General features: G+C 50.2%; 11 protein-coding genes across 11 annotated transcripts, besides 2 other annotated features; 6 read left to right on the top strand and 5 right to left on the bottom strand.

Annotated features, from left to right (window-relative positions):
- Positions 1–106: 106 nt before the first annotated feature.
- Positions 107–1387, top strand: ACLA_065560 (uncharacterized protein; the record flags this gene model as incomplete). Its single annotated transcript, XM_001272347.1, has 2 exons — positions 107–175; positions 236–1387. The coding sequence occupies 2 exons, from the start codon at positions 107–109 to the stop codon at positions 1385–1387; spliced, it is 1221 nt and encodes a 406-aa protein (XP_001272348.1).
- Positions 1388–1718: 331 nt separating this feature from the next.
- ACLA_065550 (RTA1 domain-containing protein) lies at positions 1719–2394 on the bottom strand (the record flags this gene model as incomplete). Its single annotated transcript, XM_001272346.1, has 2 exons — positions 1719–2155; positions 2220–2394. 2 exons carry the CDS (start codon positions 2392–2394, stop codon positions 1719–1721), a joined length of 612 nt encoding a protein of 203 aa, XP_001272347.1.
- Positions 2395–3348: 954 nt separating this feature from the next.
- Positions 3349–4464, bottom strand: ACLA_065540 (NAD(P)-dependent alcohol dehydrogenase; the record flags this gene model as incomplete). Its single annotated transcript, XM_001272345.1, has 1 exon — positions 3349–4464. One exon carries the CDS (start codon positions 4462–4464, stop codon positions 3349–3351), a length of 1116 nt encoding a protein of 371 aa, XP_001272346.1.
- Positions 4465–5009: 545 nt separating this feature from the next.
- On the bottom strand, positions 5010–6696 carry ACLA_065530 (uncharacterized protein; the record flags this gene model as incomplete). Its single annotated transcript, XM_001272344.1, has 3 exons — positions 5010–5213; positions 5276–6502; positions 6556–6696. 3 exons carry the CDS (start codon positions 6694–6696, stop codon positions 5010–5012), a joined length of 1572 nt encoding a protein of 523 aa, XP_001272345.1.
- A 481-nt stretch (positions 6697–7177) lies between these two features.
- On the top strand, positions 7178–9331 carry ACLA_065520 (Leucine Rich Repeat domain protein; the record flags this gene model as incomplete). Its single annotated transcript, XM_001272343.1, has 7 exons — positions 7178–7193; positions 7327–7424; positions 7502–7636; positions 7699–7809; positions 7872–7996; positions 8051–8573; positions 8636–9331. The coding sequence occupies 7 exons, from the start codon at positions 7178–7180 to the stop codon at positions 9329–9331; spliced, it is 1704 nt and encodes a 567-aa protein (XP_001272344.1).
- A 331-nt stretch (positions 9332–9662) lies between these two features.
- On the bottom strand, positions 9663–11404 carry ACLA_065510 (indoleamine 2,3-dioxygenase family protein; the record flags this gene model as incomplete). The annotated part of the gene is made up of 5 exons (XM_001272342.1): positions 9663–9881; positions 9956–10258; positions 10318–10478; positions 10533–10846; positions 10911–11404. The coding sequence occupies 5 exons, from the start codon at positions 11402–11404 to the stop codon at positions 9663–9665; spliced, it is 1491 nt and encodes a 496-aa protein (XP_001272343.1).
- A 1971-nt stretch (positions 11405–13375) lies between these two features.
- On the bottom strand, positions 13376–13690 carry ACLA_065500 (protein PET117; the record flags this gene model as incomplete). Its single annotated transcript, XM_001272341.1, has 2 exons — positions 13376–13528; positions 13595–13690. 2 exons carry the CDS (start codon positions 13688–13690, stop codon positions 13376–13378), a joined length of 249 nt encoding a protein of 82 aa, XP_001272342.1.
- Positions 13691–13976: 286 nt separating this feature from the next.
- On the top strand, positions 13977–14684 carry ACLA_065490 (uncharacterized protein; the record flags this gene model as incomplete). Its single annotated transcript, XM_001272340.1, has 6 exons — positions 13977–13979; positions 14040–14078; positions 14135–14168; positions 14248–14256; positions 14314–14414; positions 14511–14684. 6 exons carry the CDS (start codon positions 13977–13979, stop codon positions 14682–14684), a joined length of 360 nt encoding a protein of 119 aa, XP_001272341.1.
- Positions 14685–15026: 342 nt separating this feature from the next.
- ACLA_065480 (triglyceride lipase) lies at positions 15027–16755 on the top strand (the record flags this gene model as incomplete). The annotated part of the gene is made up of 9 exons (XM_001272339.1): positions 15027–15099; positions 15312–15392; positions 15486–15726; positions 15903–15997; positions 16048–16086; positions 16141–16270; positions 16320–16547; positions 16618–16652; positions 16730–16755. 9 exons carry the CDS (start codon positions 15027–15029, stop codon positions 16753–16755), a joined length of 948 nt encoding a protein of 315 aa, XP_001272340.1.
- Positions 16756–16993: 238 nt separating this feature from the next.
- Positions 16994–17026: a microsatellite.
- Positions 16995–17026: a microsatellite.
- Positions 17027–17711: 685 nt separating this feature from the next.
- Positions 17712–19753, top strand: ACLA_065470 (arrestin (or S-antigen), N-terminal domain protein; the record flags this gene model as incomplete). Its single annotated transcript, XM_001272338.1, has 5 exons — positions 17712–17924; positions 17980–18093; positions 18156–18368; positions 18429–19004; positions 19058–19753. The coding sequence occupies 5 exons, from the start codon at positions 17712–17714 to the stop codon at positions 19751–19753; spliced, it is 1812 nt and encodes a 603-aa protein (XP_001272339.1).
- Positions 19754–20738: 985 nt separating this feature from the next.
- Positions 20739–24741, top strand: ACLA_065460 (uncharacterized protein; the record flags this gene model as incomplete). The annotated part of the gene is made up of 3 exons (XM_001272337.1): positions 20739–21097; positions 21177–23513; positions 23580–24741. 3 exons carry the CDS (start codon positions 20739–20741, stop codon positions 24739–24741), a joined length of 3858 nt encoding a protein of 1285 aa, XP_001272338.1.
- Positions 24742–25014: the final 273 nt, after the last annotated feature.

Raw genomic sequence — 25014 nt, 5'->3', positions numbered from 1 at the left:
AATCGAAGTGTGGATTTCTGTTGCCTAAGGCGGGCAAACCATCATATGAGCATCCCTCGCGGTAGAGTAGTATACAAGCTCTATGCGCAGGATAGTCCTCTGAAGGATGGCTCTCCGGCGACCCCATCGCAAGTCGCGACACGGCTGTGTAGAGTGCAAACGACGCAGGGTAAAAGTAAGAGAGGGACAGTGTCTAGCGGAACGTTTTGGTCTAATCTCGACTAACGGCTTGCAGTGTGATGAATCTCGACCGTCATGTTCGAACTGCTCGAAACGCAAGGCCCGATGCGAATATGACTCGTCTGGTTCGTTGCTATGGGCAGATGGGAAGGCACAGTCGCATGCTAGTAGGTCTAATAAATCTGCTTCCGAGGGACCTCAAGAGCAAGAGTCGTTTCATGACATGGCGAATTCTTTCGGTGTCCTTGGGATGCTGGGAGGCCACAGCGCAACGAGTCCATATTCGCTGGCGAGTCTGAACCTTTGTGACCTGGAGTTGATGATGCAATGGTGCAATGCGACCTATCTGGTGTTCTCTCGGAATGACCAGACCGATCCCATCTGGCGCGCTCGTGTTCCTGAAGAAGCTCTCTTGCACTCGTTTCTTATGCACGGAATCCTTGCCATGTCTGCACTTCATATCTCGCGCACCAGAAATGATCACCGACGTGCGGACTATATCAGCATCGCTGTCGCACATCAGGATCAGGCGCTGGCTTTGTTCCGTGAGCGCCTACACGACATCAACCCCACGAATGCAAAGGCCATGTTCGCATTTGCAAGCATTGTGGCCGTCTATGCCTTTGGCTTTCCCCATCCGCCGGACTCAAAAGAGCCGTGGGCTCACGTCGATGATCTGCTCCAAGTCTTTGTGCTATCGAGGGGCGTGCATCAAGTGCTCAGTACGGCATCGACTTCCATTAGGGACAGCAACTTTGGGCCAATCATACAGTTTGAAGAGTACGAAGTCATCTTGCCTGATGATATACTTGCGGCGCTGGGGAAACTACGAGAAGCAAACTACACATTTGGGACTTCAGATCCGACCCACGATACGTCTGTGTATGAAGACACCATTCACAAATGGGCAGACATGACGGGTGCCATGTACAGTGGTCTATCCTCTGTTGCTCTTGCCTGTAGATGGGCAATCAGGCTGCAACCGAAATATGTGGAGTTTCTGCGCAAGCGCAAGCCGCTGGCTTTGGTCATTTTGGCATATTACTGTGCGATGCTCCATCGTCTTCGGCAAAATTGGTGTCTGGATGAGTGGGGTCCCAGAGTGTCCAAGTCCATATGGCTTCTTTTAGAGAATCAGTGGCGACCTCTGATTCATTGGCCCATGCGGGATATTTTCGGCCAGGCATTCGAGCCGAACTTAACCTGAGTGGTTACGCCTGCCACGTCCCTGTCTGTGCAAATGGTATCGGAGTGATGTTCATGGCCATAAGTTCTGTGAAGAAAATCTCTCGAAAACGAAAGATGAACTATGCTATGGCCAGTGGTACCTACCATTCTAGCAGAATTTTCTTCCACAAGGGTATCTTATCTGCATTCAATTTATGAATTGTCTCACCAGACAACGAAATCTACTCCGAAGACAACAATAAAATCTGACAGAAGAATACCGAGAACTGTGCAACAAAAGAAACAGAAAGGAATGACAACTCATCAAAACTTCTCATAAGCAGGTTGTGATTGAAAGCAATGCACCATCACTAAACAGACATTGGGGCCTCACAAATCTGCAATCCTCCTTTGACTGTCATATATTTTCCCCGACCCAGAAGACAATTGACCTCGCTTGGGTGAATGACAATGAATATAACCATGACAAACCACATCAAGAGTCCGTCAAGGACGTATATGAACACCTCATTCCGCAACAAAGTGCCGTCCGAACCTTGAATATATTCAACGACGCGAAAGGAAGATCGAATTAAGATCAGAATGCTCGATGCATACAATGCGCCCATGTGCTTCTGCCAAGGGATGTAATCTGAAACAGACTCTGGGGTGGAATGGGCAGCAATCCGCCGCTGGAAAAGGAGGGCGCTGATCATGAAGAATCCGAAGAAGATGATCTGGACAAAGAGACCGCCAATTATCACGTTCTCACCCATTTTAAGGTCTCCCTTGACCAGAAGACCGGCGCCTATTGTCAACATCTATCATTAGTGTCCTGCCTTTTAGCATTCAGAGTCACTGCTCGAACATACCTGAGGCCTGCATTAAGAAGCTCAGGACATCTCCGGCAACGAAGATCTTCGTCATCCATGTGACGGGGATGATGGCGAACCTTCCCCCCTTGACGAGCCGAATGAGTCGACCCAGCTCCATATATATACTAGCGGCAAACAATGCGGGAGCTACTAGGAGCAGAGTACTCTGCATGATATACGGGCCGAGCGTCCAATTCGGAGACTGGCCCGCTGAAAGGCATCGCCCGATGTATCCTATCAATTCGACTTGACGAAGTTAGTCGGAGCAAAGACTGCGTTGCGTGGTAGGAGATCTGCACTGACAGTATCCTCCGATGAGGAGAGGGATGAAGAACCATGTTCTTGTCCGAAACAGGTGGAATGTATGAAGCAGATTGACAATGACGAAAAAAATCACGAATATCACACCTGCCGCCATGGAGGGATAATACTCGTAGGCTACCCAGCCCCCGTGGTCACTCGTTGACGACATGGTGTTATGGACGCGATCAGGAGAAGAGCAACGAGAGGACTTCCTTGATATAGAATCAGAGGTAGATCAGCAAATAGAGAGAAGTGAGATTAAAGGAATCAGTTCTATGAGAGGAAGTGTCTACTACGTCCAGATCCAAGAAGACGCTTCAACCGTATATAAAGCCTCTACCAACTCCCCGCTCAATAAAATCTCTTCTCAGGACTTAATACTTTCCAAGGCTACACTGAAATACTCCCACCGGAATACATAAGCAGTTCTGCATTGGAGACTCCATTGAGCGGTTAAACTTATGGATCCTTCGTATACCTCGTACCCTTTTCCTCTTTTGGCAAAAATGAAGCGCTTCTTTGGATGCCAAGATATCCACACCTACACAGCCATAGTATATCCAGTCTCGCCACGATGTGTCGGGTGTGCTCCGTAGCAACCACCTCGTTCCGGAGTGAGATTTCGTATTTATTTCTCTACGAGGCCTAGTGTTGGTATATGCGTACAGGCAACATAGTTTGAATCCCAGAAGATAGCAGAGACAAGCCTGATAACCGTGGTCACGTATATTCAATAATGAACTATGGACCAGCACCTCCGACGAAGAGTCAAGATTGTGCTGACTATCCATTGCAGAGCATAATTGTGTGTTGGACCTGATATCTACAATTTTGACTGCAGCTCCGTCTCGTTCGAAAGCACGTAGCGATACCGCGCCTTCCCAGCATCCATATCAGCCAACGCAGCATTGATATCGCGCATTGGCCGCTGCTGAATCCACGGCAACACCCTCTTCTCAGCAGCCAACTGCAACATCTTCCTAATCTCCCCGGGAGATCCGATATTGGACCCCGTCACCTTGACCCCTTTCTGGATCAGCGACCACGCTGTGAGCGGCGGGAGCGGCGACTCCGGCGCCCCAACTTGCACAAACGTCCCGTCCACCTTGAGCAGCCGCAGATACTGCACCAGGGGCATATCCGGCGCGTCGACGGTGCAGATGATCAGGTCGAGCGATCGCGCGTGTGTCCGCGCCCACTTCTTCTCCTCGTCCGTGGCGATGAACGCATCCGCACCAAGCCCCTCGACCGCATCGCGGCGCTTGCTCGATGAGCGCGAGATCGCCACCACGCGCGCGCAGCCAAGTGCCCGCGCAAACAGAATCCCCATGTGGCCTAGGCCACCGATGCCGACGATGCCAACCGACTTCCCCGGCCCTGCGCCGTGTTTCAGCAGCGGCGCGAACACCGTCACGCCGCCGCAGAGCAAGGGCGCCGCTTCGGCGGACGGCAGCGCGTCGGGGATCTTGAAGGCGAAGTGCGCGGGTCCGCGCCAGAACTCGGCGAAGCCGCCGTGCGCTTTGCTCTTGTCGGCGTACCGGCTGTTGTAGGTGCCTGTCATGCGGGCGCAGTAGTTCTCGCGGCCGTCGGCGCACGCCTCGCAGTCTGCCCGCAGGCAGGACATGCTCTGTGCGCCGATGCCGACGCGGTCGCCGACTTTGAGCTCCCGGGAGGCTTGGGAGGACGCGAGTGTTGAGACGCCGGAGCCGACGCAGACAACCGTGCCGATGATCTCATGGCCGACGACGCAGGGATAGTCTGCAGGGCCCCAGCCGGAGCGGAGAGTGTGGATGTCTGTCCCGCAGATGCCACAGTGAGAAACTCGGACGTCGATGTCTGTTTCGGTAAAGGGCTTGGGTTCGAAGCTGGTGAATGTTAAAGGGCTGGTAGCATCTTGAGCGACCCAGCCCTGGAACGTTTTCGGTGGCGTTGAAGACATTGTGTAGTAATGGATCTTTGGGTGAGTAGACAATATGTATGGCTGATACAGAGACTGACTATTAGATCACGGTAGAAACCGGGTGGATACTCTAGTTGATGGAGTCAACTTCCATGGACAGACAGCGGATAATCTCACAATTGCTGTGAATAAATGGCGAACTGGCAATGTTCTTCTCCAAGAAGCTGGTGTTGAGAAATGCGGAGATCTCAATGTGTTCGGTTCAAAGTTGCCGAGGTAATACTAATAATTATTGATCACCAAACATGAGATGGAGGTGCCAAAGTCGGGCGATCAGCTATTCCAGTTTACAAGATAACCATATGAAATACTCATGACCGTTAGATTAATTATAGTTGGTAGAGCGCGGTTCTGCTGATGAAGTACCCAAGTATGAAAAATTACATGCGCCATATCGCGCGGATCCCGATTCTCGAAATGTGCAAGGGGGAGGAGGTAAAAACGAATGTATGTACAGATGGATTGATTGGGGGTATCAAACAAAACCGTACGCCGATATATCATAAACGAGAGCGTCAACTCATTCATCGCGAGGGCATGCCCATGAGCTCTCCGAGCTCATCGCTAGTCAGTGTGCTTCTGCGTCGATTGCCTTTCTTAGGGCTTTTCACAGCTCGAGTCCTCTTGCGGCTTTCAGCCTCTTTGCGGGATTCTTCTGCAGCTCGTGCTTCGCTTTCTGCAGCTGCGAGCTTCTGTGAGACGCTTAATTGGACCGCACTTTCGGTATTCTGCTCCAGATTGCGTTAGTCAATTCTTTTTGGCGAAATAGATATAGACGTCAGTCACTGACCTGGCGTGGTACCTTGGAGTCCGTCTTCTTCTTGGATGGTCTGCGGGTCACAGCTCCGGACTTATGCGCCTTGACCTGCAAGGTTTCGTCCTCCTCGCCAGTTGTTACACAGGGCGAGCCCTGCAGTCCAGGTGTAAAGGAAACTTTCCGCGGTGATCGTCCAGACATGATATTATCGCTACGTTCCTTCAGAGCGCGGCTGGAGGCCTTCCGATATTTTCGTTCGCGTGGAGAAGACAGCTTGCTCGTGGAATGATCGCCGGATCCTTCCCGTTCAATGTTATATTTGGCCATCTTCGCGGCCGCCTCCTCTTCTTCCTCTGCTTGCTGGTCTTCAAAGATAGGCGAGTGCATGCTCGAGTCGGCTACACCCGCTGCGGATGTCTGCATTGAGTCAACGCTTAGATCGAGTTTCAGTCCCAGTCGAAGCTCCTCCGGTCGCACAGAATCTCCCCCATCTGCAATTCGTTTGTGCCAGCCGTCCGTGAGTGTGACTGCTTGTTTCCATCGGGTTTCCATCTTCTCCCAGCCTTCTCGTAGGCGTTTGATCTCATCGTCGCGTACCTCAACCTCCTCGAGAGGGACAAAGGACGGGTTAGTAAGTAGGGTCCGAAGATGTTCCAGCACCCGCTCCATTTGACCCGACAGCTCCTCACAGGACGCAGGAAGTGTGCTGACTGGTCCGTGGGACGATTTCATAGTGCGTGTGCTGGCCGTACCGTTTGTGTATTGCTCATCCTCTTCCTCCAGATGGGATAGGCCTTGTAAGTCTTTCAGAGTTTGAACCGTTGTTCGCGCAAGCGCAATCAGAGCATCGTTTTCGTCGCTCAAAGTCTGGCATAGTTCGGTCAGGAACTCGTTTGTTTCCTGCTTCAAACTGTATCCGGGCTCATTGATTCCCTCACCGCCAGCAAGAGATCTTGACTTCGATGTTCGATCAACTGCGGGGTTGATGTTGATGGTCGTGATGCTCAGCCCGTCCCGCTTTCCTCGCTGCCGCTCGGCCAAGTGGGATTTCAACTTCTGCATCTCTAGGTCTCGCTTGCGGATGTCGTTGGCGCATTGCGCGCGGACTTGTTGCACGGTCGCCTTCATACGTTGTATTTGCTCCTTCAGAGCTTTAATTGTAGCATCGGCACTGGAAAGATTGGTCTTGAGTGCGCGTTCTTGGGCCTCTGCCAGGGCCAGCGATCGGGTTAACTCGGATGTCTTCGTTTTCAGTTTCTCCTATGCAAAGTATTAGTCCCCGTTTCCCAGCAATAAGTGTCCTTCCAACGTACAATCTCAAGCATCTTTTGCGAGTCCTCCGTGCGGAGTGTACGAATGGTCGTGGCCAGGTTCTCTCGGTGCTCTGTTTCTCGCTGTTGGCAGAGGTTAGCCACCACATAGCTGCGGTACGCCGCGAACAAGGTTCCATACATCTCTTCTCAGAACCAGGTCATTCACTAGATTGATGATCCGAGCCATCGTACCGTCAATTCCATCGTCGTCATTCTCCGGCTGAGCAAAGTCGATAGCCTTGCCGCTTTTCAATAGACCTCTCGCAAGAAGAACATTATTCATGTAAGTCGAAGTCGCTTCTAGATTATGCGGCTCCATGGCATGTCCTGCAAGCTGTACCCTGGATAGAAGATAGGCTGATGTCGACGTACTGCTGATTGTAATCTGCTGTCGCCCATTATTTTCCCGGGTGCAGGGATTCCTAAAGGGGAAGAAAGTAAACACGGCCGGGCCGTCGGGCGGACCGCACAGACCACAAACGCAGCGACTCGAACTGCCAACGCAAAGTTGCCGTTGCCAGGTTGACAACGAACCACTACTACGGAGTACTACTACTTTACTACCTACTACTCTGTACTCGCGTCCGCGTCAGGCGGTGTAGGAAGTGGGTTTTAGTGCATGATGGGTGTTTCTCGAGGTAAGTGTGCTTTCTATTGGTTGATTCTTGTTGATGTGGCATGATGTTTGATGGATACTCGAGATAGATTCAACCAGCGAGACTAATCATGATGGTGGACTGGGTGTTCGTGGCTGACATGGTTCATCGATAGATCGCGGACGTGACGAGGCGGCCGCATTAACGCAGCAAAAGGGCCAGAAACTATACCAACAGGGCCACTTCCAGGCGGCTCTTGAAGCATTTACAGAGGTAATTCATCTTTGAGTCTAGTCACTTCTCTCAAGATGATGATACATGGGATCTAAAATTTTATGGAAACCTTTCAGACCCTGAACAGTGGCCATGCTGATATTATCGGCGTTTATGATAACCGTGCAGCCACCTTTGCTAAGCTAGCCAAGTATGATTTGGCGTTGAGAGATGCCAGAGCCATGATCAAGACCGACAAACAAGACGCTCGGGTAAGATCGAAATCTGTCTATCATAGGTGCCTCTGAAGTCCGTTCCCACTGACTCCCTCCAGGGCTATCTTCGCTGCGCCAAGGTCCTCCTATCCGACGGGAAGCCTGACAAGGCCCTAGAGGTGTATGCTTATGCTCTTAAGACTTTGAGCAAAGGCAACCCGCGTCGTCAAGTGAGTTATCTTCTACCTCCTACAAGCCCATAGTCGAATATGATGTTTCTGACTTTTCTTAGCTCCTAGAGCAGCTCCATGACAAACTGTGGAGCAAAGTATACGCAAAATGTCACGACCCTTTCAGCGTTCTGCCTTTGGAAGTGGCAATGATGGTGTTGCATCAATTCAGCTTCAAGCAGATTGTGTAGGTTAGACCAGATCACCGCTCGAGACTTTCTCTGATACGTACGATCATCAGGGCTATTCTTCGTGTATCGAAGAAATGGGACCAATTTCTATCATCCATGCGAGATCTGTGGATGCGTATTGATCTGTCTGATGCTCGCGGGAAGGTACAGTGGCACTCTGTGAGGGCGTACATCCGACGCTCGAAAGCCATGCTCACCCACGCTGTCATGAGGAACGTCGCCACCCCCTCAACAGGAAAGGTTCTGGAGTTTTTCAGTCGATGTCCCAATTTAGAACACTTTGAACTTTGGGCTCTAGCTAAACCAGAGACTCTTTACGATCTGTTCAAGGGGTCTAGACGGCTCAAGACACTCATAGTATCGGGCCATACGGCTGTTCCGCAAGAGGTTGTTGGTAAATTTCTGCAGTCTCTACCTCTTCTCGAGCGACTGGAGATTCATGATGCCAAACCATCGCCCGCAGTACGAGTGCAATGGCCTGAGACACTCCCACATTTGAGAAGCATAACGCTTGGCGCGACGGTTTCATCTTCTTCACCCGAAGTGCAGATTTCTGCTCTCCATTTTCCGATAGTAGGACATTCCCCTGTCATACCACTTGGTTCCATAACCTGCTGATCTAACACATATTGCAGCAACAACCATCATCGGCTTTCCCACAACTCGAGGAACTACGCCTTAACTGGAGCCCACGCATATTCACATCTTATCGTCTCGGCATCAACCTGGAAGATTTCGCACGACTTCGCCGGCTGGATCTGGGTGGCATCTATGTAGGGGCAGAGTTCGGACTGCCGTCTGATCTCGAGTACCTTCGCATTCGGGGAGGCACTGGTCTCGTGGGAGGCGCTCTCGTTCACAGGGAATTTCCCTTTGCATACGAAGAACCTTTCGAGCTCTCCAGCCTCCACACGCTCATACTCAGCGACGTCCCCTGGGCCACAAGTTACACGGTACAGCATTTCTGTACCGTTGCCAAGGCACCCTTGAAAACTCTGCATCTCGACAGCTGCTTCCGAATCAATGGGGCTCAGATCGCGGATCTTGTCCGGATGGACAGTATGAAGGAACTACAGGAGTTCAATGTCGCACACATTGCCGGGATTGACGACAAAGTGGCCGTTGTCATGGTTCAGGAATTAGTGAGCCTCAAAGCCCTTGATCTCTCTTATACGAGGATCTCGGGCTGCACGATCAAAGCATTTGCCGATGCGCGGGCGTCTGATGGCAAAGTAGCAAAGGTCGAGCGAATCTTTGCGAAGTGCTGTGATGAGGTGTCGTCAGATGCCATTGCGTATGGGCGGGCACGGGGCATTGAAATCATCACTTGAGAGGGGTGTGAGGGCTTTGAGGCAGAAATGTTTTTGCTGAAACTGAGAGGTCGGTTTCGGTCACGGTTCAATGTAATATTATGGGTTGAAACATCTCACAACCGGCACGACGACAACGGGTTTTTGAGTATATGTATTACTAGATAAGTCTTTAGACACAAACTGAGCGGGCCTCAATCAAATAAAGGACAGTTGGATTTCCTCAGGTACCGACTATCTATCAATTGTCCACGCTTTCAACAGCCCACTAAAATACTCAGCAACGCGAAACGGCTCCTGACACCGTGTCCTGAAAAAAAAAAAGCTGGGTATCGCGAACAAGCTACACCTCTCAAACGCCCCGTTCTTTGCACCACCTCTCCACCTCTCTTGCGAGCTTCTCGCGCTGGTCACGCACCATCTCCATCATAGGCTCGACCTGCTTCTGGACCGACGCGTCATACGCCAGGTGGCCATTCGAGACGACGCCCGCTGCCTTCTGCGGAGCCAGGTACGTGTCGTAGATGGAGATCATCAGGTCCATTACCGCGGACAGCTGGTTCGGCAGCCACTGGTGACCCATTAGCTAGATCTTCCTTTGGCTGTGAAACAATACAGGGGGATACTAATCAAAGGGGCACGTACCGTCACGATCGGACTTCCACCCGTAGCAGTGGGATGCGGGGTCCGCTTGATGATATACTCCCTCGCGAAGAGCCAGTGGCGCCAGCGGAAGCTGCGCACATGGTTGAGCGTCTTGAGCAGGAGGACGGTCGTCTCCGTGTCCTGGACCGCGAAGCTGCGCACGCCGACTTCCTCGGCTTTGGAGTTGATGTAGGCGAGGAACTCGCGGTGGGGGAGGGGTCGGTAGGCGCGGAACTCGTGCAGGATCTTGGTGAGCGGGGTGGAGGGCATGGGGATTTGGAGGAGGTGGTCGAGGAGAGGGATCTAGTGGTTATGGGTGTTAGTGGGATGGAAAGGTGGGAAGGGGGGAGGGGTGGGCAGACCATGCTGTCGTTGGCGCCGCTTTCGCCTCGAAAGTAGAGAGGTTTGTTGTCTAGGACGCCGTCGTAGATGACGCCGTTGGGGAACATGGACTGCGAGGTGATTCCGAAGATGAAGACACGGAAGGAGAGATACTCGGTGGGCTTGGAGTTGGTCCACATGTCTTTGGATAGTCAGTCAATATGTCTGGTATTAGGGTAGGCACCAAGAATCTTACCTTCCATTGAGGCCTCGATTTTCTCCATGGCGTTGAGAATCTCTCGGAACCCGTCGTTGACGGTGGAGCGAGGGCCGCCCTGGTCAAGGGTATCGACGACCTTGAGGGCGCCACTGATCAGGCCGTTGGACTCTTTGACCATGTCGACGTGGGTGAGAATAAAGCCTGCTTCCGAGCTCTTGGGGCCAAGACCACGCTCAAAAGCCCGGACGAGCCGGAGGTTATCGTAGGCCAAGCCCTTGGATGGGTTATCCAGATGGTAGTTGAAGAGCGAGTAGGCAGCCGCATAGGACATGAAGGGTGGGATGTCCAGCCTAGGTGAGTCAGTGATATCGTTCTACACAATTTAAATTGATCCAATCCTCGATGAAGACATACAACTGTGCACAGCGATACATGGGACGTGCAACGGCCTTGGGCAGCAGGTCTCGCCCCAACCCATAGCCCTTCTGGGGATTCTGAGACCAAGTCTCCCAGCAAGGCTCAAGCAGATAAGCAGAGGCTAAGAAAGAGTAATCTCTAAACACTGCAGCCACGGTGTAGAGGTCCGGTGCACCATCAGCAGCGAGGAGCTTGTCAACCTCGTCCGTCAGGTCAGGAAGCTCTGTCTCGACAACAGGACCTAGTTCATACTTGGCGAGTAGGCCAGGGGTACCATCCAGCTTGAGAACAGGCATGCGGTCTAGTATGGACATCAAAGGCTGAAACACCTCAGGGAGGGTAGTAGGGGCAGTGCTGTAGGGTAGAAAGCCAGTGGAGGTGGTGATGGTGAAGGGATCCAGAGACCGGGGCAGGGTAGAAGGGTCATCATAGATATGCGGGAACCTCTTCAAGGTAGTAGAAGAGGCGGAAGAGACCTTGGTTTGCGTCATGCTGCAAGGGTAACAAAGGAAAGACGTCTATGTGTCTATATAAGAACGAAAGGGTGACTGTTATAAGGAGGTGGTCGATGAGGAAAGGATAAGAACTATACGGATTTCTGTCAAAATTGAGAGACGGAAGTGGGGGAAATTGAGTAAGGCGAGTGCAGTTCTCTTTGGAATTGGAAAGCAAGCAGGAAAGAGGCGGGATCCCGCTGGAAAGGAGGCGATTCTTATAACCTCAGAGGCCGGTATTATTTCCGGCCTATGGACATGGCATTACGAAATTCGCGTGGAGATGTCGACCTGAGACATGACACGATAGTATCACTATCTGCAAGTCTTTAGGCATCGAAAATCGAGCTTTTACCTTGATATCCGAAGCAAACCATGCCATCCTAATACTGATCAAGGGATCTTGATGCTTCAACAACGACTCTATACAAATGCTTGGCAGACAGGGCATGAGAGAATCACGGGAACGCGCTAAGCCCAATATAGCGGAGTAGATCTCCGTCAAGGACTATGTATCTCGCCATCTCACCCTCCAATATGTCCTCAAAGATCAGATGAAGTATAGAGAATCCTACGACTACTGAGTAACCCCTTCCGATATCATTGGAACCATACAAATGTTGGGATACTCCCATGGGACGGTGGTTTGCCTGAATGCCTTATCTACATCCCATCGGACGCCAAGCTCTTCAGTTACATGAGCAGTACTCTGATTGGCTGCAGTAATCGTCATTTGGTCTGATTAGCGTTTTTTAGCGTCATTTAGCGCAACAATAGGCCGGAATCAATCCGGCCTCCGTCGATAGCCGTAGATCCCACGTGACTCTACAGATAGTACCGTTACCTCTGAACAGTCTCATTTGATAGATAAGAATGATCACAGTAAGGCACTGATCTCAAAGGGCTGATCTTTGTGTGATCCGACACATCTTGGATGATGTCCTCACATCCAAACATTCATTGCTACCCGAGTTGATGACGCTATTCAAAATTGTTGGCTGATTTCTCCAGGAAAGCAGAGTATAGCACCTTAAGGCTCCAGCAGGGAGTCAACGATTGTGGTCGTTCCTCGAGATTGAGCAATAAACGGCCATCTGATAATGATAATGAACGTGAATCCTTATTGTAATAATCACCTGGAATGGCTCTCCCCGAAGCTCTCTTGATAAGACAATTATTCAATCGGGGACTTTGTATGGTGGAAACACCCTCATGGCAGCATAGCAGCTTGCATGTACAAGTCAAAACATAACTCTGAAGCATATGTTTTTCATCAATCGGCCACTGCTCGTGGTAAGTGAGTATATGGCAGGAAGTCGGCATTGACGGGAGTTCAAGGAGTTTTAAGTTGAGGGGCTTCTTCGCGATATAGGAACGTCAGACCAGGCCGGCCATCAAAGGATTGCAAATCAAGTAAAAAATCTTTGGCGCTGGCAATAAATAATCTATCGGTGCGAATCAACCAAAACGAGTGATGCTTGCAATGACAACCACGAAAAGACCATTGAAGACATTTACGGTGTAGAATCTGAGGCACGAGTTGAAATTGGGGATAGATTGAGGGTTGAAGATGTATCTATACTTCTGACCAGGAAGGGTTGATACCTGCGCGTCTGCTTGAATGACACAATCGTAAAGCAGCACGCCGCAAGCTTGGGAGAACTGGCTCTCGCCAACCACTCCTCTCGAGTAGAATGAGAAAGTTGAGATGATTTCACATTAAGACACCATCCTCCACGATGTTTCTATGTCTCATGATGTAGGTATAATGTACAGTTCGTGTCTATTTTACACGTAGGTACCTCGACCTCGTCGAAGTTATATATATCTAGCCATCAGAGTCAATAGATGAACCTAAACATTCCAGGAGGAAACCTACCAGATCCAAGTCTATGCGAACCGAATTCAAGTATATCCAGATAACCAATACGGCCATTCTCTTTATTCCCAGCACATGTGCCTCCCGCATCATCCACTTGACCCTTGAGGTTCTGTGCTTGAAGAGACCGTCTGAATCTTTCGGTATTCCTCCTCGAGCGCCTTTTGCATCTCAAAATCTGCTTGTCGCTCCAGTCGAATGCGCTGCTTTTCCATGTCCCGCTCAACACCCTTGTGCATTTGCTGTTGAAGGCAGAAATCATTAGCTTAGTACTGCAGCAAGATAATCAAACCACCTCCGGAACGTACCGCTTTCTCTTGTTCCTGAGACCAGTGCACAAAGTAAACAATGCTCGCAGTACCAAGACCGGTAAGCGCCAATGTCATTTTGGAAGCTCGCGACATAATGGGTAGTTTTTTTTTCGAAAGAATGAATGACGCAAAATGCAAGCTGAGCTGACTCCGGTCTGTTTGGCATGATCGGCCATCTAAAAAGCCGTATCGGTGATAATCATCAAGAAGGGCGGTGCGCGGAGGCAGAACCTCTGACCGCCTTGCGGGTCATTCATAGCGTATGCGGTTCGGGGGATTGAGCTGCGCATCACAAGCTCCACAACTCCACCTTATCTATCCCAAGCTCTGACGTCCTGAGAGTGTTTGTAATTGTTCAAGAGTCAAAAGAGCATTGAAAATGGTGAGTCGTGGAGCCAAATTTGTGTGAAGATGAATAGAGAAGCTAATGTGTCGCATGTAGTCCGCCCAGAACTCCGCAGGCATCCAAACTCTCCTCGATGTAGGTCGTCCTGGAGAGGCTGCTGTTTGACTCATGAACTAATTGGCAATATTTAGGCCGAGAGGGAGGCTCAGAAGATTGTACAGCAAGGTGCGCAGCCTGTTCTTCGAATGTACCCCGCGGGGAATCTAACATGTTTGACCATCTGCTAACGTCTCACAAAATATAGCCAGAGAATGTATGACATCCGTGAATATCAGTATCGATCATCACATCTAATGAGCAACACAAATAGATCGCACCAAGCGGATAAGGGACGCAAAGTCGGAGGCACAGAAAGAGATTGAGGAATACAAACAACAAAAGGAGGAGGAATTCAAGAAGTTCGAGGCCGAGGTGAGTCTCCATTCTGGGATTCTTGTGGTGCAGGATAATTCAGCGGGGCAGCGATGGGTCGCCAGGAACGTGACTGACAGATGATTTCTACTTTAGCACTCGAGCGGATACAAGAAGGCTGAGGAGGATGCCAACAAAGAGGCTGAGGTGAAGGTCGAAGACATCCATGCCGCAGGAAAGGAGAAGGGCGGCAAGGTCGTTGATGACCTGATCCATGCGGTTATTGATGTGAAACCCGAGCCGTCAGAGAAGATCGTGGCTAGCGCATAGAAGCTTGAATTGCCATTTGTTTGTTGTTTTGAGCTTGATCATTTTGATTGCATTGCTCGGTTTTTTCGGTTTCTTCGAGAGCCATGAGCATAATCCTTTGTTCCACTGTTTGCATTAGATATCAGAAAGTCTTTTTTTGTCTAGCCATATGCCCCTGGTAGTCTCAAGAGTGCGCCGAGATTATTGACCACTGCGGGGCTGGCCGAGTACCGTCGAAGTTGGGGCGCACTGCAACATCGTGCCTTCAATTTGTCCAGTGTAGTTTTATCATTTCTACGATCTCCTTTCACGACTAAATTCATGAAAAGGCTCCTGATCCAGTATAACGTCGGAATATTGGACATGTTCTGCCTGAGGCACCACCAAGTCCCCAATCCACTTGCGTCATCAGGCACCAAGGCATCCCAGTGGTCATGTTAATCTCCTTTTGCTCTCGTCACAGCACGATTGAAGAAAGACATCAAGTTGAAGTGAAGATGAGGTCTGCGGCTACTCGGCTGAACGCGATTTCAAAAGTAAAGCTCTCTTATTGTCGTTTTTGTATTCAACAATTCCATTCCCCTAATCACTCCTTTCAACGGGATTTTCATTCTTTCACATACAGGCAATCTTCCCATAAACATACAGGTACATCTACCCTTGATCCCCGTCTAGAGGATCTGGGGAAGATTATCAAGGATGAATACGCGGTAGTTCGCGATCACTATGGTGAGTTCATCAGCCTCCTGTACTCCGAAATTTCTGCTTGCCTGTTCAAGCTTTTTGAGAATTGAATTGTGAACATTCAATGGGGACGAATAGAAACTCCAAAATATCCCATTGTGCTTGCCCATGGTCTTCTTGGATTTGATGAGCTACGTCTGGCGGGCCCTTTCTTTCCAGGGGTCCAGTACTGGCGTGGGATCAAGGAAGCCCTATCTATGAAGGGTATCGAAGTGATCACGGCTACGGTTCCTCCATCGGGCTCCATTGAGATGCGTGCCCAAGAGTTGGTCAAGGATATCGATCAAGCCGGTCTTGGAAAAGATGTAAATATTATTGCGTATGTGCCTTTCTCAAGCGATATGAACTCCAGAAGCTCCAAAACTGACCGGCATACAGACATAGCATGGTAAGATATCTTTACACCCGAACATAGAATTCAGCGCCAACAATGTCTTCTAGGGGTGAGATTGCTCAACGAACAATGGTTCTCAAATGATGATTTGTATTGACCAGATCAAGTGGGTTGGATGCTCGATACATGATAAGCCGTCTCAGACCGAAGAACTTCAAAGTCTTGTCTCTGACAACCATTGCATCGCCTCATCGAGGTAAGCACGGTATGAGCATTCAGTGGGATTTATCTCTAATTTTATTCAAGGTTCGGCGGTTGCGGACTATGTCCTTGGTCAGATAGGTGGTTCGTACTACAGATGGACGTAGAAAGGAAGCGGGCTGATTCAGTCAATTACAGATGAACGACTGCCTCAGTTATATCAAGCCTTAAAGAGATTCAAGGTTGAAACGGGGGCTTTCTCCCAGTTGACCCGCGATTACATGGAGAACACATTCAACCCAAATACACCCGACATCGAGGATGTTCGGTAAGTATCTGAAGAGCGCTCCATGGCACTACGGCTGAGTTTTGTCCAGTTACTTCAGCTATGGCGCAGCGATGGAACCAAGCTTTTGGTCCGTTTTCTGGTATTCTCACCGTGTCCTTAAAGAGATCGAAGGCTACAATGACGGGCTCGTCAGTGTGGCTAGTAGCAAATGGGGAAAGTACAAGGGGACCCTTGAAGGAGTGAGCCACCTAGACCTGATCAACTGGACAAATCGGTTGAAATGGCTGGCGGGTGAGATTACTGGAAATAGGCAAAGGTAAGCAGCGGCTTTTCATGCGCTGAGATAGGTGTGTTCGCCGGGCTAACTTGACGCTTTTCTTTTGCAGGTTTAACGCTGTTGCATTTTATCTTGACATTGCAGGTACGACGAGTCAAGCTGTTCATGGCTCATATGATCAATCTGGTTCTGTGGCTAACGATCATGATACTACTCCGTAGACATGCTTGCTAAGGAGGGCCTTTGACAATGCCTCAGACGCTACTCCTTGGTTGGTTCAACTTTTGGAATAGAAATTCTGATGCCTGGAGTCCAGCTGGCAGCGCTAGACGACAGCCTGGTGCCCCTTTATATCCCTTTTCGGACTTGGCGATACCCAATTAGACAAGCGTTCTGATTACCGGGCGATGATCCTGTCTATAATATGGACAATATATTCTCAGGATAGGTACCATGTTCGATTACTACTGTACAAAATAGATCGCTTTTTTTTTTTTTTTTTTTTTTTTTTTTTTTTTGATGTATCAAAACTACTCTTGAGTAACCACTTCGTAAAAGACTTATAGAGGGTGGCGGTGCAGTCTTGTTCCATGCATTGCAGGTGGCTTTGCACATACCCGGGGCCCAGACCCAGGCTAGCAAAGGAGTAAAAAAACATGGACGTCAATGATAATAACGACCAATCAAGTGTGAAGGGGAAATCATATATAGAATGAGGTGATCTTCAGGTCTTAATCTGAAGTCAAGAATTCTTCTGTCTGATTGCTAAAGATCGAGCGCATCAATTGTCTGTCAGACAGACCATCTGTATACCGTGTAGTAAGTAAGAATGGCCCCACGCTTTGTTTAGTGCCTCAGGCCTCTCGGAATTGGGCTGGAACAGAGTGCAAACAACGTCATTTCCCTCGTCCTAAGAGAATCGTCCTACTACTAGTTAGTTAGTCTGCTGCACATGCCAAACTCCCGTTGTCTTCTCGCTTGTCTTATTGTTCCTTTATTAATCTATCTTGAGTCAAGATGTTGATGGCTAAATCCTTCAAGGACTGATTTTCGAGTTTTAAATCTTAGAGGGCTCAGATCACGGCGTCTACTTTATCGGTCGGGATTAGTACAGCATTGCCGCCCCCGCTAGATACAGACTGCGTTCAATCAACACCCCCGTTACAGAGAAGAACGCTCGGTGGTCAAGGTCAGGTGCTCGCCATGTCGGTAACCATCCATCTGGATCGGCCTCATGCTCATTTCACCAACCTCGATTTTCTCACGGGCAAAGTCGTGCTCACTCTCCCGTCAGAAGCCCCGATAGGAGGCATTCAAGTGAAGTTAGAGGGGGAAAGCCGAACCCGGCTGTCGGGCCCACGGCATCCGCATAATGAGCAATCAGACAAGAAACGGACAGAACTTGAGGTCCATAAGGTTTGACACTCAAAATCCCTTTCGGCTTCAGGGAGTATACTAACCAGGTTGGTAGATCTTGTACAAGGTTGAGACACTCTTCCCAACACCGGCTGTGTTCAATCCGAAAACCCAGAATACGGCGTTCACTTTTGCTGCCGGGACGTATGAGTATCCCTTCCAATTCAAGGTACGTATTATTCAACATATAATTGTAGCATCGGCATCAGCGACAATTAACCCATGATGTAGTTTCCTTTCAACAATGCGTGCAGTTCGCACAATAGCATGCTCACCAACCTGAACTTTACGGGGTTGAAGGTTGAGATGGCCAAGGACACCAACCGACATGTCAAGAAGACGCTTCCACCTTCTCTGAGCGGTTTCCAGGGTCTTGCAGAGATCAAGTACTATGTGAAAGCGACGGTCATTCGCCCGCAGTTCTACAAAGAAAACTTGAGAGCAGTAAGTCTAATTGGCCTTGACGGCATCCATGTATTTAAGAACCGGCTAACTTTGATCCAGATTACTAAATTGAACTTCCTCCCAATTGAGCCCCCACGGACTGGGAATCCCAATGAAGAGACTTACGCTAGACGCCAGCACCAATTCAATAGGCCATCTTCGTCGTCCAAGACCAAGAAGAGTTTGTTCTCGAAACTCTCCTCGCCTTCGCTACAAGACGCGAATGAAGCGTCTCTACGGATCTCGGCAGATGCGAGACTGCCCAATCCATCTATCCTAACTTGTAATGAGCCAATTCCATTAAGGCTGCTGGTGACCAAGCGCTCCGAGTCGTATGAGACGATATTTCTGCAGATGCTGCAAATAGAGCTCATCAGTTACACCCATGTCCTGGCTCATGATCTGCGACGCACAGAGGGCGGAGGCTGGGTCATATTGAGCCACAGTAATATGAATGTCCCACTCGGACGAGGAGGGGATCCCGTTGGTACAGAATGGACAGTTGATCCTTCCATGTGGAATCGAATACCCTTGCCTAGCACAGTTGCCCCGTCTTTCGACACTTGTAATATCTCACGAAGATATGAACTCGAGGTACGAATCGGCTTAAGCCATGGCAGCGTTGGCAATATGAAGGTGAGTGCGAATCGTCTTGTCCCTCAATATTTTCGCTCTTCTAATGTATAAAGCCTCAAATGATCGTTCTGCCTCTGAGGTTACCTGTCAAGGTGTATTCGGGCATAGCTCCGCCACAAGCGCTCCTCGACGCCATGGCTGCTGGCGGAAGGCCAATCTCAATTAAACCACTCCCAGCCGAGCCTGTGAACAATGCTGGTGACCGTCCGCCAATGCCTCCCCGGCCTTCTGGATCAGGCATACCCACAAGCGTAGAGGATGCTTACGACGAAGCTCCACCAAGCTACGAGGATGCGATGGCTGAAACTCTAAGTCCTGTGGATGGCCCCCGCCGCGAGTATAACCCACCAGATGCTCCCTCTGCCAACAGAGCTAATGAATCTGGAGCTGATTCGACCTCTTCAGTTTTTCGGACAAAGGGGCTTGAAACCACGTCGCCTTACGGCCATCCTGAAGCCAATTCATCATTGGAATCATTTGATATGCTTCCTGCCACGCCACCGGAATCACACTCTGGATCACCTCCTACCTCTCCGATTGCACGCCAGCAAAGTGTGCTCAAGATACACAAGGCCTTACCACTGGAGGAAGAAAGTCCACCTCAATACCAGCAGGTAGCTGGACCTTCCTCTCCAAACCCACAAGACCACAATGAGCATGGATCGTCTCGACCAGGGTTCCGTCCCATGAATCTTGGAGTCCCCAATAGGAAGCCGGTTCCCCGGAGTCCGAGTTCCGGACACTTCTAATCTGAGATGAGGCTTATTTGATGAGTTGCTTCTTCCATTTGGAAGCAATTATTGTCTTTCAACACTGTCATTACGCATGCGCGCGCACGGCCGACTGCAATATAAGCTTCACGTACTCCTGCCAGAGAAAGATATACACCTAATTCTTTGCCTGGTCCACTTCCGAAGGGCACGAGACTGGTTATTCACCAAGACTGATGAACTATTGTCCATCCAAAAGAACAGCATTTTTCGGAGTCAGCATAGTTACTGCCGCATTTTTTTTGCATTCTTACAACTCTTCGATACCAATCTATATCTTGCATGATGGCAAACATAATCGTATACCATTTTCAAAGGAAATATATTTCACTGCTCAGTTCTTGCCCAACGGGTTTTTCTGTATTTTACTCATGCTCCAAGCCTAGATTTCCTAGGTACATTGACATCGTCGAGTAACGCTGTGTGGGCCTCCTCAGCCCACAGTGGAATCTAAACTTGTCTGGTCTTTTGAAGCCAGCAGCTACTCGAATTCTATGCGTTGGGTTTTGTCTTTGGTGAGTCTTGGTGATAATGGTCCATTATCAGGCGAACGTGCTGGAGGTGTTTGCGGACGAAAAGGGATTAGCGGCAAGGAACTAGAGCAAAGAGCTCTCTCTCCATGGACTGTCAAGCTCTGTACGATCTGGGAGCTTTGTCGTCTTAGTCTTCTCATCGCAAGGCCGTAGACCACTTTTTTTTTTTTTATCTCTGCTTAGACAGCATGTATGCCATTTGTGTCTCAAACTCTATCCTATAATACCGTCTGAATCCCCCGGGGTTTCTTGTGTCGCTCTTGCTTCCTCAATCGCAATTTTTCGCGTCGCCCACTCTACACCACACGCGATTGATTGGCATCGTCCTCCTAACTCAGCGGTTCGATTTGAAACTTCCCAATGTTTCTTCCCTAGCGGCTGAATCAACATTGGAATTTTGAGAAGCGAAGGAGTTCAGGTGCCCATCCATCATGCGTCTCCACCTTATCATTCAGCGTCACGGTCTTCCCGTGACGCGCATTCTTTGGACGACGTCACCGCCGTCTATCTACAACCAGGCTGCATCCAGTTCCTCCGTGGTTCCTGTTGCTTCTTCGCTCGTTGCATCGACGCGTACGCCGAATGCACTGTTTTCGAGCGATGGTTATACCGTCGCACAGCTGTTGGAGGATGTCAACGAGGTTGTTCCGCTGGAGACCGAGCCCGCGATCTTCGATAGCGAGTCGAGCGGTCAGTGGGGTTTGGAGGACTATGTGGTTGAAGTCGGTGGCTCCGAATGCTTGCACTTCATGGAAGTGGAAGGGCTCCTTCGAGATGGGGATGAAGTAATGTAAGTCTGCAACTATCGAGCCTTCCGCGCAGTGCGCTTGTGCATACATTATTCGGGTTTCTAACTTGTGGATTTCCAGCATCCGGGCCCTCCAGGTCGCGGATCTCAGAGCAAGACGGCTTTCCGGTCGGCATCAAATCTCTATAGACGGCAAACATCTTATCGATGGGGTTCCTTTTGGTAGGCCTTTCCTCAAACGGCAATCCTCCTCCCGGCCTGCGATCTCGATACCACCAAGGAAGAAACGGCGCACTATTCTTGCGACTTGGGACAGTGATACAGGCTTTAGCGATGAAGAAGCACAATGGAATTTTCCTGGGCGCATGAGCTCGATGAGGGAGCTCTCCCGGCTTAAGGACCAAGAAGATGATGACATGGTGGATGAATTTACGGATTATCATCAAGACGATGATTATGAAGATTACCATGATAGCCATGAGGATTCTGGCGACGGCACTGTTATTCGGCATTCCATAAGTGAGGATGAAGAAGATGATGATGTTGAGTCGGATATTGAAGCTGAAGATCTGGCTGAAGAGCTGGAGGCTTTGGAGAAAGACCAGGAGAGTGCTGACTTTACTCCGATACCGAAACCGGATCAGGAGCAAGCCGGACCTGGAGGGTATCCGTTGCGTACAAGGACCAGTATTCTGCGCACTGCGTCCCGAAACCGCCAGTCTCACGCTTTCCCTAAAAGCCCCTCTGAAGCAGGCTCTTCGCGGAGGGATTCTAAGGTTGTGAGGTTCAAGAAGGCCGAGCAGCCGACTTCGCCTTGTCCTTCTCAACCAGAGGGCGATTCTCATGTTAGCAAGACAGAGCAGACTTCTGAGGATTCTATCTCCATCTACAAGAGCTTTAGCAGCAGTCCCGGCAGCGATTCGAGTGACACGACTTCCGATGATGAGGATTCCGCATCTCCTTCTGAAGACTCCTCCTCTGATTCAGACAGCTCCTCGGGTGAATCAGAAGCAGAATTGGAGGATGACTCCGAAGACGACGATTCGACTTCCGACTCTGATGACTCAACGACCTCGGAGTCAGAAGGTGAATCAGTATCCAGTGCAGCTTCCGAGGTCAAGCTCCAGCCAAGGCTCAACCCGCCTGGACAGGGCTCTCTCAGGACGAAAAAGAGCAACCAGCGCAACAAGTTGCGGCGGCGATTGTCGAAACTGAAGGAACTCGGCGCTTTACCTGCTGAGGCTGATTTTGCGGCCCTGCGAGACTGGGAAATAGCAAATGGGGGTTGGTATGAGCCTTCTGAGAACAAGCAGGGCGAGAAACGTCGCACCAAAGACCCAGAACAGGAGGAGTTTGAAGCGAAAAGACAAAAGTTGCTTCGCGATCTCGCATCGGGGGGTGTCGACATCGACCTTTTTACTGAGAAGGAGAACGTGCTGCGACAACCAAAGACAACAAGCGAAGTATTGGAGGAGGATTCCGAAGACGATGCCCCTGCTGTTGAATCCACAAAACGACGTACGCTGGATGTCGCAAGCTCCAGGCGGATGCTGTTCGGATCTCTGGGTGTACGGGCCCCCCGGTCCAAGGAAGATGAAGAAGCCACGCGGAAGAAACTCGCAGGAAAGTCCAACATTTTCCAGTCGAGAAGGCAGGAAGAACAGGCCACTGTAGAAGAGGCCGATGGTGATTCGGAAGAGAATTGGGAAGACAAGCTAGTTCTGAAAGCTACTGAATGTATTTTCGATGACATCGAGCTGTCGGCGCCTCCTTTCCCTTTTGAGCAGCGCTGGGATGCCGAGGCCCACCAAATCATTGGGAAGCGCAAGGGATGGGGGCGGAAAAGGAAGAGGAGACAGCAGCTACAAGTCTACGATGCAGAAGGGTACGAAGACTATGGGAACGGTAACGATGGCTATGCCTACGAGGATCTTGAGGTCGACCACCAGCTCGGCCAAGAACTCAACTATGATGATCCGGTGCAAACGAGCAACGAAGTCACGAACGATATTGAGCCAACCGTTGAGGCCTCTGAGAATCCACAAGACGATCTGCCCCTGTTACCGGCGGATTTGAGCACTGTGCCGGATCTGACTGTTGACGATTTGAAACAAGGATCAGTCATTGCTTTCAAACAGCTTGTGTTGTCCAAAGCAACGAACTGGCAGCCTACTGTGTCTGATTACCTGATGGCGAGGATAGACAATGTCTTTGAAGACAATGTGCTGAAGCTGCAGCTTGCTAAGCGCGACCGGAGACAAGCTGCGCAAGCCGATGACGAGGAAGGCGAAGATGAAGAAAGTGGCCGCAAATATGATGGATTCGAAATGCCAGGCATGGACGAAGATCAAGCAGAAGATGATGGCCTTCGAGAAATATCCTTTGTCGATCTATTTGATGCAAAGCTCATCCAAGCTGCCAATGTGGCAGATGTTGGGGGAGCCGCCAAAGTCAGCAAGTCAGTAATTTGAAATTTCTCCCGCTCCTCGAGTTGCCTGGCGTTCATGCGCTCACCCAACCCAAGCTCCTCCGCAGCCGAGAAGTCGTCTCTTCAGAGTCCGCAATCCATCGCTCCCGAGGACGAACCGATGCGGGATGTTAAGACAATCGAGGAGGAGAACCCTAGGCAATCCCCTACAAAGTCTGTGCATTCACAAGATGGTGGAAGTGATACTCAAGCACTCGCCGATGAACTCATTGAGGAAGTCGAGGTTGCCGCAGAGAAGAGCAGGGCTGCCAGTCCAGCAGACCGCGCCAGTCCCATTGTTGAATCACCCCAGTTTGTTGGATTCCATTCTCCTCGCGCGGCAACGCCATTGCTCCCCGAGGAACCCTCCAAGCAGGAAGTTTCCGGCGTCAAACCCACCGCTGGTCCGAAGGCGGCTGAAGATAACGATGGAGGAGAGGTATTAAATCCTCCCCAAGAGACCGCAGAAGCGCCGTCAACTCCCCGATCTACGGCTTCTCCCAACGCTTTCAGCGAAACTCCCCGGTTGCTAGGCTCCGATGATGAACTGCAAATGCTCAGCAGTCCTGAAAACCTCATCAATTTCAACCGTTTGCTCGAACAACTCTTTCAGGGCAAGCGGCCAACACCGGGCTCACCCATTCCGAAGAAGGAACCTCGGCAGAGTCCGAAGATGCTAGACACGCAGATATCATCGTCAGCCAGTTCATATGTACCGAATCCATTCTATGACGTCGACAGGGCCCATGAGGAGCTCTTGCGAGGTGGAACCGAGCAAGCAAAGAAGGATTCCGCTGAACAGGAAGGCCAACCGGCGGCTGAAGCGGAGCTACCAGCGCCTTCTCCCTCGTCTCACAGCTCTCCAACAAGCGCACAACCGCAACGGTCCTTAACACCTCAAGACCATTCACTCATCAGCGCAGTCGAAGAAAGCAACTGGTTGAGTCGTCACGACGACGCCTTCAGCACGCAGCCTCCACGAGCGTCGCAGTTTTCCAATATCGTCGATTTGACTCAATCCAGCCCTCCCGTGTCTCCCGGCGGAAGCGATGATGAGGACTTTGCTGTGTCGCAGTGTCTTCCCCGTGGCCCAGGGTGGGTGCAGAAGCATGCGCCAAGTACGCGGCAACGTACTCGACCCTCGACAGCTAAGGCGCGATTACGAACACTAAACGAACGCAGCATCAGTCCACCCATCCGGAGGGATAAGCGGGGATGAAAGAACACCTACGGTGTGTTGGGATTTTTTTCTTTTGTATATGTATGTGTTTACAATTCTGTGGATATATATCTTGCTGCTGTATGCTAGGCGCCAGAGGAGTTGTGCTGTAAATAGTTTGATGGTGGTTGCCAGACGATTACCCTAGTTTTATCGACACTATCTAATTCATCCACATATGGTGCTGTCTGCCATTCCATCCCATCCGTTGTGCTGTGAATATTGAATCTTCTTCTTCATACTACCTTAGAGATGTGGATGACAAAAGTGGGA

This window comes from Aspergillus clavatus, genomic scaffold (genome assembly GCF_000002715.2).
Source record: "Aspergillus clavatus NRRL 1 1099423829799 genomic scaffold, whole genome shotgun sequence".
In the NCBI taxonomy this organism is placed as follows: Eukaryota; Fungi; Ascomycota; class Eurotiomycetes; order Eurotiales; family Aspergillaceae; genus Aspergillus; species Aspergillus clavatus.
This window is presented reverse-complemented; position numbering and strand designations above follow the sequence as displayed.